The sequence below is a fragment of the Harpegnathos saltator genome, unplaced genomic scaffold (genome assembly GCF_003227715.2).
Source record: "Harpegnathos saltator strain DR-91 unplaced genomic scaffold, Hsal_v8.6 scaffold74, whole genome shotgun sequence".
NCBI lineage: Eukaryota > Metazoa > Arthropoda > Insecta > Hymenoptera > Formicidae > Harpegnathos > Harpegnathos saltator.
Genome location: NW_020230582.1, coordinates 623,238 through 639,522, shown reverse-complemented (window position 1 = coordinate 639,522; position 16,285 = coordinate 623,238). Strand labels below are relative to the sequence as shown.

General features: G+C 37.9%; 1 protein-coding gene across 1 annotated transcript; it reads right to left on the bottom strand.

The window, feature by feature from the left end:
- Positions 1-2,275: 2,275 nt before the first annotated feature.
- LOC112590168 (uncharacterized) lies at positions 2,276-8,988 on the bottom strand. Its single transcript, XM_025305965.1, has 3 exons — positions 8,832-8,988; positions 8,587-8,750; positions 2,276-2,437 (listed from the first exon to the last, which is right to left on the bottom strand). Exons 1-3 carry the CDS (start codon positions 8,986-8,988, stop codon positions 2,276-2,278), a joined length of 483 nt encoding a protein of 160 aa, XP_025161750.1.
- Between the last annotated feature and the right edge of the window lie 7,297 nt (positions 8,989-16,285).

Genomic DNA, 16,285 nt, shown 5'->3' with positions numbered 1-16,285 from the left:
TTATTGCATAAATGCTAACGGTGCAACTTTCGAAAACCTTTTGAATAGCTAGATTAACAATAGCAAAGTATGCATAGTGAGAAGCAAGGGGACTCACTCTAAACAAGCACCCCGAAAGAGGCAGAATTCTACCACGTCCACGTCGTTGTCTCTGGGTAATGCTAAGTGTAGAAGATAATTTAGAAATCCCCGTATACAGATACGATTTTCGCATGAATACACGTACAAGTTCCTTTTGACTTTGAAATGACCTCAAAACATGACATTTGATCTTATCGATCATACCATATCCTATTCTAAAATTTCCCGCTCTTTCCAAATCCGGGGTCGAAAATAGGCAATTCCATTTAAAAAATGTTATTTGACCTTCAAATAACCCTTAAGGTCAAAGTCAAGGTCAAATTCAAGGATATGGTCATACGTCCCCCTCCTTGTCCAACAACTTTTGTATGAAACTTTTTTCATTATTTCGCTCACCGGTCGAGTTATTCTCCATTAAAGGTTAAAATGGTCCACCCTGTATATTATATGGACTTTTATACGTATAAATGGTGCATCAAGCGAATACATACAGCTGAAATATTAGAAAAGAAATAAGCACTGCCTGATTTGTATGCCTCTTTATTTTTAATTAAATTTTACATTTTCATTTGTCTGCCCAATTTTGCAAAATTGTAGTAATAGAGATTTTTTGCATATGTAGATAAAGGAACTTTTTGAAATATGTTCAAGTTTTTTATGGACATCTCGAAACTGTCACGACGTGAAACGTGTATGTATGTAAGTTAGTCCTTTTTGAGGTCAATAGATTTAACTAATTTACCCCGGGACGGACTGGTTTGTGTGAATTATGTTTTAACTCGGAACGAAGAAGGATCTTTAGGATTTAATCTGAGGAGACAAATTTTTAAGTATCGAATCTTTAATTGTTACCTTTTACAATTGAGAGTCAATAAATCAGAGTGTTAAGAATGTTTTCTCTTTGTGTTTGAGTCGTGAAATACAAGAATGGGTAAGTGAATGAATGGTATGGAATGAATCTTTCTGAATGAATGAACGATAATCGAATCAATGAATCAATCCCATCCACTGGTCTGCGCGTCGCTTTTTATAGGCAGGTGGTGAGATACCCCCGCGCGAGTTCTTACCACCTTATTAATAGTAGGAGAAGGATGTTTTCCATGATATAAGAGTGATAATCAATAATCGTGGTTATGGTATTTATTATCTACCCATTGTTCTTTTAGTCTTCTCCGATGAAGAAGCATTCGGTGTTGTATTTATTACGTCTAAACTGAAGATCAAGTAGCCAAAATATCCGGTCTAAACGTTATTATTGAATTGATTTTATGATTGAATTTAGAAATATTGTTTAATGTTACGGGGACGTAACAAAACATAAAAATATCAAAGTAAAAATATACGTATACAAGCACAAACTTCTGCGAGAAGTTTTATCAATAACAAATGCCAGAACAGATTTCCTGAATGTAGGTGCAAGGCGCAATGCAATACAAAGCAGTGTCCTCGTTATCTGGCTGTCAGGGAATGTGATCCGGATCTTTGCCAAACGTATGGCAAACGTTCAGATCATTTCCAAATCAATTATATTATATTATATTATATTATATTATATTATATTATATTATATTATATATATTATATCATATTATATTATATATATTATATCATATTATATTATATATTATATTACATTATTATTAGTTATGTTATATTATATTAAATAAAATTAAATTTTATTATACAAAATTACGATTATTTATTAAAATTGCAGTAACTTGTATTACCGACTATTAGATTATAAACGTCTTAAAATTATCTTAAATAAGACGTCGTTTAGACGTCTTAAATTAATGTCTAAAAGACGTCTTAAAATAATGTCTGAAAGGCGTCTTAAAATAATATCTAAAAGACGTCTTAAATCAGGACAGAAGACGTCTTAAAGACGTCATAAAGGCGTCATTCTGACAACTTTTTAAGACGTCTAAAAAATTTTAAGATGTCTTTTAGACGTCATATTGTTGTGTGGAATACGATTGCCTGGTCTGTGGGCTATTATAAAAGAATAATTTTGCAGTTGCAAAGTCCATCGCGCAATGTGAGGATTCAAATTGGCTTTGTTAACAGCGTAAATAATGGCGTTGCAATCAGTAATAACTTTAAATGTAACTCCATACAAATAAATATGAAAACGTTGCACAGCCTTAACAATTGCCAACATTTCCAATTCGAAGCTGTGGTAGTTAGCTTCAGCTTAATTGGTAGTTTGGCTATAATACGCTACCGGCGCCCAGTGCCCGAAGGATTGTTTCTGCAATAAAATAGCACCAAGGCCTTGTGAACAGGCATCCGTGTGCAACTCGGTTTCCGCCTTTGGATTAAAGTGTTGTAACAACGGATATGACACTAATTCTTGCTTTAGACAATCGAAAGAACGCTGACATTCATTCGCGAAATCAAATGAGACTGCCTTCTTTAATAATTCAGTCAGCGGCTTCGCCTTTACCGCATTATTATGTATGAATTTACGAAAATAATTAGTAAGCCCTAAAAAACGTTGTAACTCATAAACGTTTTTCGGCATCGGAAACGAATCAATCGCTTCTGTATGACGCTTGCTCATTGTAATTCCTTGGGAGGAAATAACATAACCTAAAAATTCTATTTCCGATTTCAAAAATTGGCACTTTGCATAATTTAATTCAAAACCATACTGTTTCAAAATAAGCAAAATTTCCTTGAGCGTCTGCAAATTTGATTCAATAGAATCTGACGGAATCAAAATATCATCTATATAAACTATAATTTTATCCTGACGGATCAAGGGCCCTGCTTAAAATGATGGATAGAAAATGATAAAAAATTATGCCTATCATATTCAATGGTGATTTTTTCTCGTATATTTCATAACGCACTTAAGAAATTTTGTATAGCTGGCTTATCTTTTACAATATTATATTCCTGCAGACGTGCGTATGTGATTCTATATTATTCTATTTGCAAGCGTTTGTGACGTGACCCTATATTATCATATCTGCAAGTATATGTGTCTCTATACTATTCTGTCAGCAGGTATATGTGTTTCTTTGTTATTCTATCCACATCTGTACATATGACTCTATGTTACTCGATCCATGTGTATATACGACCTTATAATATTCTATCCACGAATGCATATGATTCTATACTATTTAACCCGTGAGAGTATGTAACTCTATGTTATGCGATCCGCGCGGGTATATGATTTTATACTATGCTATCCACGTATATATGTGATTCTGTACTATTTTCCGTGTATATGTATTGGGTGAGTGCAAAAGTTCGTGCGGAGTTTCAATAGATGGAGTTATAAGCGTCGTAAAGTGTTGTCATTAATACTTCCATCTACATATTATATAACGTTGGAAAGGTGACGTCTTCAGCTGTTATTAAAAAAAAATCATTTGTTTTCATACAAACTGCTTCGAGAAATATCACTTTAAAAATGAGTATCGATAAGGTGCATTTACGGCATGTTATGCTTTACGAGTTTCGGAAGGGAATAAACGTTGCCGTAAAAAACATTCAGGATGTTTATCAGGATGAAGCACCAGCTAAACGAACTGTGGAAAAATGGTTTGCTAAATTTCGGCGCGGAGAATTTAACCTTGAAGACGAGCCACGCTCTGGTCGACCTTCTGACATTGATGACGATGTTTTGCGTACTTTAGTGCTCAATAATCCGCGAATTTCAACAGAAGAAGTTGCTACAGCACTAAACGTTGACCGATCAACCGCTTTTCGGCGTTTAAAAAAGATGGGATTCGATTTGAAGCTCGATATATGGGTGCCCCATTTGCTGACCGAGAAGAACAAAATCAAGCGAATTTCTGCAGCCGTTTCTTTACTCGGGCGGCTCAATAACGAGTCGTTTTTGGATCGACTAGTGACGGGCGATGAGAAATGGGTCCTCTACAACAATGTTCAGCGCAAACGGACATGGAAACAATCAGGTGAGCATGATGACGCAATGCCAAAGACCAGTTTGCACCCGATGAAGGTGATGCTCTCTGTTTGGTGGGATTGCAAGGGCATAATCTATTTCGAGCTTCTCCCCGCTGGCGAAACGATTGATTCGGACAAGTACTGTCGCCAATTAACCAATCTGAATCGAGAAATAAAAGAGAAACGTCCGATTTTGTCAAATCGCAAGAGAGTCGTCTTTCATCACGACAACGCCAGACCACACGTTTCGAAAAAGACGCTGCGCAAACTGAAGAGCCTGAAATGGGATGTCTTAACGCATCCACCGTATTCTCCTGATATCGCACCATCTGACTATCACTTGTTCCGGTCATTGCAAAATTATTTAAATGGAAAAAACTTTGACTCTTTGGAGGCCTTAAAAAACGGCGTCTCTTCGTTCTTCGAATCTAAACCGCGCAGTTTTTATGATCGAGGCATCGGTATGCTGCCAGAACGTTGGGAAAAGATTATAGAAAACGATGGAGAATATATCATTGATTGAATAAAGATTTTTGTTTGCCTAATCACTGTGTGACTTTTACTCACAAACTCCGCACGAACTTTTGCACTCACCCAATATATATTCTATACCATTCTATACTATTTAATCCGCGAGTGTATATAATTCTATGTTATGCTATCCGCCGGTGTATGCGACTCTATATTACCTTATCCGCGTATGTATATGACTTTATACTGTGCTATCTACGCATGTATGTGATTCTATACTGTGCTATCCGTGTGTATATATTTTATACTATTCAATACGATTCTATGCTATTTAATTCGCGAGTGTATCTAACTCTATGTTATGCTATCCGCCGGTGTATGTGACTCTATATTACCTTATCCGCGTGTGTATATGACTTTACGAGGACGGTCCGATAAGTACTTGGCCTTACCGCCCAATGGCGCCACTATCGCAAGAGAAATTTACTATCGTGTAATACATTCTCATAGACGGCTACTGTCGAAATTTCAGCCGAATCGGACTCGTAGTTTTGTTTTGACCGCGTGTGGAAGCGGGCGTGTCCGCGGATTTTAGAAAAATGGAAAAAGAGCAATATCGATCGGTGATTCGATTCTTGTTTTTGGAAGGGAAATCGCGCAGCGAAATCAAAGAGCGCTTAGATGCTGTGTACGGTGACTCTTCTCCTTCGATGGCGACCGTCAAAAATTGGTTTAACGAGTTTCAACGTGGTCGCACGTCGGTTTTTGATAAGCCACGCCCAGGTGCCCCGAAAACGGCTACCACGGAGGATAACATGACAAAAATCCACGATCTCGTATTGGCAGACCGCCGATTGAAGGTGCGCGAGATAGCTGAGACAGTAGGCATCTCAAAAGACCGCGTGGGTCATATTCTGCATGAAATTTTGGGTATGAGAAAGCTGTCGGCGCGATGGGTGCCGCGTTTGCTCACTCCGGACAACAAGCGCAACCGTGAGACCACTTCAGAGCAGTGTTTGACGCTGTTTAAGCGCAATCCGAAGGAGTTTCTGCGTCGTTTCGTGACCGTCGACGAAACATGGATCCACTGGTACATACCAGAGACCAAGGAACAGTCGAAACAGTGGACTTCACCCGGCGAACGTGCTCCGAAGAAGGCGAAGACTGTCCTATCGGCCGGAAAGGTGATGGCCACCGTTTTCTGGGATTCACAAGGTGTGATCTACATCGACTACCTGGAGAAGGGCAAAACGGTCACAGGGCTGTACTATGCCGAATTATTGGGCCGATTCGACGCCGAATTGCAGAAAAAACGGCCCCATTTGGCGAAGAAAAAAGTGCTTTTCCACCATGACAACGCACCGGCTCACACCTCCGCCCTTGCCACGGTCAAATTGGTCGAATTGGGCTACGAACTGCTGCCCCATCCACCGTATTCTCCAGATTTGGCCCCGTGCGACTTCTTTTTGTTTCCAAACTTGAAAAAGTCACTCGCCGGGCAGAAATTTGAGTCGAATGAGGAGGTCATCGCCGCCACGGAGGTCTACTTTGCAGACCTCGAGAAAACGTATTTTTCAGACGGGTTAAAGAAGTTGGAGCATCGCTGGGTCAAGTGTATCGAGCTAAAAGGAGACTATGTTGAGAAATAAATCGCCACTTTTCCAAAATTTTCATTTTTCTTTTGTAGGCTAAGTACTTATCGGACCACCCTCGTATACTGTGCTATCTACGCATGTACCAGGTATGTCGATAATTACTTTCTGGTTTTTGTAACGGATGTCACTAGCCATAAGTATGCAATGTTATGATTTGATACATATGTCATTTTATTCTACTAACATTAACCTCAAAACTACACAAGTTACGTTCCGCCAAAATAACAGCGTTATAGATTAATAATTTTTTGAAAATGTCGAGTTTTGTGCCTGAAAACGTGCATTTGCGGCACGCGTTACTTTTCTTGTTTAATCAAAAGAAAAAAGCCGCTGAAAGTCATCGTTTACTGGTAGAGACTTATGGTTAGCATGCTCCAACCATAAGAACATGTGAAACGTGGTTTCGACAATTCAAATGTGGTGATTTCAACGTTCAAGACAAAAAACGTCCTGGTAGGCCGAAAACGTTTGAAGATGCGGAATTGCAGGAGTTATTGGATGAAGACCCAACACAAACTCAAAAACAATTGGCAGAAAAGTTGAATGTGAGCCGAGTAGCAATTTGTGAACGATTACAAGCGATGGGAAAGATCCAAAAGATGGGAAGATGGGTGCCACATGAATTGAATGACAGGCAATTGGAAAATCGAAAAATCGTCAGTGAAATGCTGCTTCAAAGGTATGAAAGGAAGTAATTTCTGCATCGAATAGTAACGGGTGATGAAAAATGGATTTATTTCGAAAATCCCAAGCGAAAAAAATCATGGTTATCACCTGGCGAAGGCGGCCCATCGACTGCAAGGCCAAATCGCTTTGGTCGCAAGACCATGCTCTGTGTCTGGTGGGACCAGGTTGGTGTCGTATATTATGAACTGTTGAAACCTGGAGGAACAGTTAATACTGATCGCTACTAACAACAAATGATCAATTTGAAACTGTGCATTGATCGAAAAACGTCCACAATACGCTCAAAGACATGATAAGGTGATTTTGCAGCATGACAACGCGCCGTCTCATGCAGCAAAACCAGTCAAAGAAGTGTAGAAATCACTTGGATGGGAAGTTTTATCGCACCCGCCGTACTCTCCAGACCTGGCTCCATCCAACTACCACCTTTTCGCATCGATGGGGCACGCGCTTGCAGAGCAGTACTTCGCCGATTTCGAAGAAGTTAAAAAATGGCTCGATGAATGGTTTAGCTCAAAGGAGAAACAGTTCTTTTGGAATGGCATCCATAAATTGCCTGAGAGATGGGCAAAATGTATAGAATCAAATGGCCAATACTTTGAATAAATATATTTTAACTATCCATTGTAAATAACATGTTTTCTTTAGCGAAAAAACCGGAAAGGAATTACCGACACACCTGGTATGTGATTCTATACTGTTCTATCCGTGTGTATATATTTTATACTATTCTATACGATTCTATATTATTTAATCCGCGAGTGTATTTAACTTTATGTTATGCTATCCGCCAGTATATGTGACTCTATATTACCTAATCCGCGTGTATATATGACTTTATACTGTGCTATCTACGCATGTATGTGATTCTATACTGTTCTATCCGTGTATATATATTTTATACTATTCAATTATACGATTCTATGCTATTTAATTCGCGAGTGTATCTAACTCTATGTTATGCTGTTCGCCGGTGTATGTGACTCTATATTACCTTATCCGCGTGTATATATGACTTTATACTATGCTATCTACGCATGTATGTGATTCTATACTGTTCTATCCGTGTGTATATATTTTATACTATTCTATACGATTCTATATTATTTAATCCGCGAGTGTATTTAACTTTATGTTATGCTATCCGCCGGTGTATGTGACTCTATATTACTTTATCCGCGTGTATATATGATTTTATACTGTGCTATCTGCACAGTATGCGCATGTATGTGATTCTGTACTGTTCTATCCGTGTGTATATATTTTATACTATTCTATACGATTCTATATTATTTAATCCGCAAGTGTATTTAACTTTATGTTATGCTATCCGCCGATGTATGTGACTCTATATTAACTTCTCCGCGTGTGTATATAACTTTATACTATTAAAAGTAAAATTTAGAAGCTAGTAAAATAATTAAAAACGGGAAGAAATATTTATTTGAAATGTTTTATTTTAAATAAATTTATAAACTGCTAACATCTACAAAATATAATTTGTTAACACCTTTAAAACATTACATATATAATATATATATATCAAATACAAAAATCATCATATTTTACTGTTTACTCGCTAATATCACTGCAACTATCACCTTGTGCTGAACTGTCTATCATTTCTCTGTCACATTCTTTATCAGAAAATATAACGTGTTCTTTTGTTACATTGTTCGTTTCAGTCATTGAATGAGACACTGGAATCAGTATTTTTTGGAATAGTATCATTTTCATTCCTCTCATTAGCACATTCGACATGGGTTACTTCATGCATCAATATGGGACTTTGTTTACGACGTCCTTTTCGATTTGGTGGGTTATTAAGTTCATAAATCTTATGTGCTATATGAGTTCCAATTTGTTGTGCCTCATAGTCTGCTGTTACTTCGTCTTCACCTTTTTCAGACATTGCATAATGTTTAACAGTAGCTACAAACAATAAGAAAATATCTTGTACAATAAAAAATAAACAATATAAATAAACAGTTTGAAGTTTGCATAAGAAATTACCTCTTATAGCTTGTAACTTTGTAGAATCTAGTGCTGGTCTAGGTGTCTCTTGTTTTTTATTTTTATTTCTATTGGATTTAGCACCAGTTACTGAACTGTTTTTAAGAGTATTAATGCCAAACACAGCAATGGCCAAGTTTTTCACGAACTGTGCCATTGTTCTTGAAATTACACATACTGTGTCATATTGACGTGTATATATAATACTCCATAACCAAGATGAGTCTATAGATAGAACAAAAATTATGAATCTATACAGAGAAGTTTATAAAAAAAGAAAAACAATCATTTGCATATCTACCTCATTACGTTCAATGTTCCTATAACTTATAGGAAGGTCTCCAACTCTCTTTTTAGACGTAGTAAGATTTTGCTTAAAATATTCGGACATTAAATCTGTTAAAACAAAATAAATCATTATTCAAAATATTTATACATGTCTCAGAACTTTAACACATGAACTCCATAGGAGCGTAAAGCTAAGTGAAAGGAACAAAAAAGTCCTTTTCCGTATAGAAAAAATGTTAATAGTTTTTTAGTAATAACCGCACAAAGTTTGGCGTTTGTCACGCCAGCACGGCCTATACACGCTCCACGGCTGTGTGTGTGGAGTCTGTGGGGTAACGCGGTTCGCGCTGACCGTTACGATAGTTGAACACAAACACAACACACAAATTCACACACACATTGTCACGACGGTCAGCGCGAGCCGCGTTACCGTTCAGCCTCCACGCACACAGCCGTGGAGCATGTATAGGCTGCGCTAAGCGTGACTAACGCCAAACTTTGCGCGGTTATTACTAAAAAGACCATTAACATTTTCGCTCTATAGAAAAGGACTTTTTTGTTCCTCTTACTTAGCTCTATGCCCTTATGGAGTGCGTGTGTAAAGTTCTGAAACACCCTGTGTGTGTGTGTGTGTGTGTGTGTGTGTGTGTGTGTGTGGTTGTTCTTGTTAGAGAATGTCAGAATGTTTGAAAATGCGAGAAATAGCAATCTAAAAATTCTCTTGCAGTTGAGAGAAAAAGATATATTCAGAAAAGAAGACTTGTGATCGATTCCACAACTTTTTGAAATGTTCTAACTACTTTCCTTTTATTTAGAATAACTATAAAATTAATGTTAAAAAGTTGATAATAAAAAAGATAAGTAAAACCTAAGTTGCATATCACACAATTTTTTTAACTGTCTGATTGTGACAGTGTTTCGTCGCCGAATAGCGCGAGGTCGATCGCGCCGCGACTTGCCGGTATCGCCCAGCGCTGGGCAACGAGGTCGGTGGAATCGAGGCTTGAATGCCGCGGAGGAGGCTGGATGGACGGGCGAGGTTCAGAATAACCGTCGTTGGTCAGATTGAATTTAGCTGACGTTTAATCGAACGATCAATTTACACAACAAAACAAACAAAAAAAAGAAAAAGATCTAAAAGACCCGAAAGGAATATCGCGCGCAAAATGCAAGACCAACGCAGGGATCGGTTTTGCTCCGTGAGCAATGCAAGTCGCAATCGCTAGTAAAGATTCGAGAGAGGACCGGACCGAGAGATCAGGCGTCGAGAAAGAATCGAAGCGAAAAAGCCCCGAAATCGTGGTTTCCATAGTAATATATATCTATCGCTCCTCTCCCTCTCACCGCCAAGGTCTCGTTCGGTCTAGGCACGAGCTTGGATGTCGAAATTCCAGATGATTCCGCCGTTTCGTGACTTTGCTGAGATCAACAGTGTTCCAAAGACAATAGAGCGATCGAACGAATTCGGACGTAAGACTTCGGCTGTTTATTTTTGCTTTATCGAGGCGTCTTCTGCCGGTTATCCCAAAACATCAACACGGCAGCGATACGAAATTATTCGTTGAACGTCGTTTGCCTTTTTTTTTTCTTTGTTTGTCATACGTCCAAGCGGACTCGCGAACAGACAGCAAAAAGTATTCAAAGCTTTACAGGACAATTTTTACAAATATATTGAATCGAATATGTTGTTTTACGTCATTATATTTTTATTTCAACGTGTGTTGCAAAAATCTTTGATATGCGATTTCTTGCTTCTGACATTATTAAACAAAAATAACCGATGTGAGTATTCAGGGACATTAATTGCGTTTTTCATCTTGTAAAATAAAAAGCAATTTTCATAGTATTCAATTGTATTTATACCAGTCAGAAAGCATATAATAAATATACAATGTGCTCTTTAACTATCATAAATATGTAAAGGTATGTTTCCAGGTATGGACCAGCTATATTTTTTCCGCAGGCGCGACGTTGGCACGAAGCGCCACAGTAGTAATAAAATAAACATTTTTATTAAGATTATAATGTAATAAATAAGTTATTTTTAAAATCAAGATATTTTAAACATTGTTACAATAGTATGACAAAGTGTAGAAACATTTAAAAGTGATATTTTCAATATATATTGTATATTTTCATATCAATATATTTTCAAATAACTTATATCAATAAAAGTGTTTAAATATAGCTTATATTAATTATGTGGTTTCAGAGGACGCCTTCAGAAATATTTTATTTAATACAAATAAGTTGAGAACATGGAAAACTAAATGTTTTACATGTTACATCCACAACATTTCTCTTTGAGTACATATACTTACACGTGAGTTCATTAAAATTATTCAATACTTTAGCTTGAATTTCTTCATTAATCTGATAGAGTTTAGGATATTCTTCAATCACTTTGCCTTGAAGCTTCATATTAAGTTTCATTAAATCATTAATGAGCTTATCCTTATCTGTTATTTCACTCTTTAATTTAAACACTTTTTTTTTCCAGATTTTCGTTTGTTTGCCGTAATTTCTTAATCTAAATAACAATTCATAGTATAATTACATTATATTATATTTTTGTCTTGTTTTAATCAATATTAAGATCTATCTTTTCTTTCCAGGCAGAGTCTTGATTATCTACAGATTCAATATCATCGCTCTGTATATCAATAATAAATAATAATAAATTATTATATTTTACAATTACGTTTATATGTTAATTCCAATTAGCTCGCATATTTAAAAAAAATTATTTTTTGTATTGAAAATAATTTATCTTCTTATTAGAGTCAACTTCACAAAAAGAAACTAATTTGCTGTTATTGTTGCCATCTTGCGCACAATTTCTCATCTTGTCCTTATTCAATTTCTGTTGATTATCGATAGCTTTTGATGTGGATACATGTAATTTCTTCAAAGAGCTATTACTTGTTTTTTTTATAGTCAACGGTTTCTATAGAGAATATCAATATACTGCATTAAAATATTTTTATTTTTTTGTTGAAATATATTAGGAAAAATAACAATATTCTTACTTTGACTTCTGCCACTTCCATGTTTAACTTTTTAATTTTTGAAGCAAGTCTATTTTTTATTTCCTCTCTTTCTACATTCTGAAAGAAGTCTTATTTATATATATATATATTAGGTGCGCAACTACCAGGTGTGTCGGTAATTCTTTTCCGGTTTTTTCGCTAAAGAAAACACGTTATTTACAATGGATAGTTAAAATATATTTATTCAAAGTATTGGCCATTTGATTCTATACATTTTGCCCATCTCTCAGGCAATTTATGGATGCCATTCCAAAAGAACTGTTTCTCCTTTGAGCTAAACCATTCATCGAGCCATTTTTTAACTTCTTCGAAATCGGCGAAGTACTGCTCTGCAAGCGCGTGCCCCATCGATGCGAAAAGGTGGTAGTTGGATGGAGCCAGGTCTGGAGAGTACGGCGGGTGCGATAAAACTTCCCATCCAAGTGATTTCAACACTTCTTTGACTGGTTTTGCTGCATGAGACGGCGCGTTGTCATGCTGCAAAATCACCTTATCATGTCTTTGAGCGTATTGTGGACGTTTTTCGATCAATGCACAGTTTCAAATTGATCATTTGTTGTTAGTAGCGATCAGTATTAACTGTTCCTCCAGGTTTCAACAGTTCATAATATACGACACCAACCTGGTCCCACCAGACACAGAGCATGGTCTTGCGACCAAAGCGATTTGGCCTTGCAGTCGATGGGCCGCCTTCGCCAGGTGATAACCATGATTTTTTTCGCTTGGGATTTTCGAAATAAATCCATTTTTCATCACCCGTTACTATTCGATGCAGAAATTACTTCCTTTCATACCTTTGAAGCAGCATTTCACTGACGATTTTTCGATTTTCCAATTGCCTGTCATTCAATTCATGTGGCACCCATCTTCCCATCTTTTGGATCTTTCCCATCGCTTGTAATCGTTCACAAATTGCTACTCGGCTCACATTCAACTTTTCTGCCAATTGTTTTTGAGTTTGTGTTGGGTCTTCATCCAATAACTCCTGCAATTCCGCATCTTCAAACGTTTTCGGCCTACCAGGACGTTTTTTGTCTTGAACGTTGAAATCACCACATTTGAATTGTCGAAACCACGTTTCACATGTTCTTATGGTTGGAGCATGCTAACCATAAGTCTCTACCAGTAAACGATGACTTTCAGCGGCTTTTTTCTTTTGATTAAACAAGAAAAGTAACGCGTGCCGCAAATGCACGTTTTCAGGCACAAAACTCGACATTTTCAAAAAATTATTAATCTATAACGCTGTTATTTTGGCGGAACGTAACTTGTGTAGTTTTGAGGTTAATGTTAGTAGAATAAAATGACATATGTATCAAATCATAACATTGCATACTTATGGCTAGTGACATCTGTTACAAAAACCGGAAAGTAATTACCGACATACCTGGTAAGTTCTCGCTGTTTTTTTTATGAAAATGCAACTTTATTGTGAAAAAATGGTTACAAATGAATCATTCAAAATATTGCCCATCGCTAGCGACAACTTTTTCCCATCTTTCTGGCAGAGCTCGAATACCGTCACGGTAGAAGTGTTCGTCTTTTGAGGCTATCCACGAATCAAGCCATTTTGAGATGTCTTCATATGAGCGGAACTGCTGATTAGCCAGACTATGTGCCATCAAACGGAACAAGTAATAATCGGACGGCGCAATATCTGGGGAATATGGCGGGTGGGGTAGGACTTCCCATTTGAGCGTTTCTAAGTAGGTTTTCACGGGTTTGGCAACGTGAGGCCTAGCGTTGTCATGCTGTAAAATCACTTTTTCATGCCTCTGCTCGTATTGTGGCCGCTTTTCGCGCAGTGTTCGGCTCAATCGCATCAATTGAGTTCGATACCGTCCTCCAGTGATGGTTTCGTTCGGTTTCAACAGCTCATAATAAATAACACCGCCCTGGTCCCACCAAATACACAGCAAAACCTTCGCAGCGTGAATATTCGGCCGAGCCGACGACGTAGAAGCATGACCGGGCAGTCCCCATGATTTTGTTCTCTTTGGGTTGCTGTAATGAATCCATTTTTCATCACCCGTAACGATGCGATGAAGAAAACCCTTCCTTTTTTGCCGCTGGAGCAGTTGTTCACAGGCGAAAAACGACGCTCAACGTCTCTTGGCTTCAAATCATAAGAAACCCAAGTTCCTTGTTTTTGAATCATTCCCAACGCATGCAATCGCTTGGAAATGGCTTGGCGGGTAACTCCTTATGCTGAAGCAAGCTCTTTTTGCGTTTGGTACGGATCCTCATCGAGCAATGCCTCCAATTCAGCGTCTTCGAAGGTTTTTGGCCTTCCTTCACGCGAACGGTCGTCAACATCGAAATCACCGTCTTTGAAGCGACGGAACCAATCACGGCACGTTGTTTCACTTAGAGCAGTATCTCCGTAAACTTTTTGGAGTTCTCGATGCGCTTCAGCCGCCGTTTTCTTCGAATGAAAGAAGAAAAGCAACACTTCCCGCAAATGACGATTATTTGGCACAAAATAAGACATTTTCACACAACCAAAAGTATATGACGCAAAAACAAAATCACGAATGTGTCAAAGCGGTTTGTTTACCATATGTCTAAGCTTGGTTCATGACGTTTTGGTTATGTCACAATCGACCAGCACTTACTACTGGAGCCATCTCTTGAAAAACAGCGAGAACTTAGTTGCGCACCTAATATATATATATATATATATATATAGAGAGAGAGAGAGAGAGAGAGGAGTAGAAAGAAAACTCATGTGGATGTACATGAAATAGGAATTATCAAAATTATATAATATTAGCAAGCGTCCAAATAATGAAAATGTGCATTTTATTACCATATTTGTATAAAAAAAACTATTATACAAAATTAAGGTGCACAATTTGTCATCTATACAAACTGGCTCTTATTTTCCTTACTTATTTCTTTAATTAATTAATTAATTAATTTATATTAAAATAAATACAACGTGAATAACCACAACGTGAAAATACAAGATATAAAATTTGATACAAAATACCAGGTGAAATGGAAGGACGGACACTTCTATTATGGCATACTGGGAAAAATTCAACAAAAAGCAATTTTAGAAGGTAACAGATTAAAAAATAATATTAAGCTCGTGTATTTATAGATATCCCACGAAAACAGAAATGTTGTGTCCACGTAAAATCCACATGCTTTTGTGGATTCCACGTCAATGCAACGTGCGCTCTACGTGGATTCAATATAGGTTTTTGTAGGGTACTTTTTATCTTTGAGGAAGTTCTGAACTTGTGTGAAGTGCAATGAGTGAAATATTTAAATTGAAAAATGTTTTCACTCAAATTTATTGTAATAGTATACATTAATTGAACATTTCTACGAAAACAAATTTTATATAGGTAGATTTATATTCAGCACAAATGTAACGACACATACCGGGACATGTGTCGTTACGCTGACTGCCGCTGAACATCACGCGGCAGTCAGCTGAGCGCACACCCCCCCGACCCGCGCTGTCACCGCGCCTTTCAACGCGCTCACTCGAGGCTGGCCGAAGACCCGGCAGCAACGCTCGGGAATGATCGGCCACCGAGCCGAACTCGCGATACCGCCAAAACGATCCTCGGCGAACGTCGCATACTCACGATTAATCTCGATCAAATTCGGATTAATAAACGAAAGAAACCGAAGACAGAAAATGACGGATATATAAACCCGACAGTTCTTGTCTTTGGTCAGTCGAGTCTTGGGGACAAGCTCAAGCAGCCTTTGAGGAGTCTTCGAAGCAGTCCGCAGAAAGCATCCAGGAAAATCGAGAGTGCGAGTAAGTAATCTACCAGGCCGCAGCCGTCGGCATTCGCGATTACTCCTTGTTCTTTGCGATATAGAGATCGGACGGCGAGTTTGCCGTCGCTCCGGTGTGTTCACCGGAACGATCTTGTTCTATGCCGTCTTTGCGATATAGAGACCGGACGGCGAGTTTGCCGTCGCTCCGGTGTGTTCACCGGAACGATCTTATTTTGTGCCGTCTTTGCGATATCAAGATCGGACGGCGAGTTTGCCGTCGCTCCGGTGTGTTCACCGGAACGATCTTATTTTGTGCCGTCTTTGCGATATAGAGATCGGACGGCGAGTTTGCCGTCGCTCCGGTGTGTCACC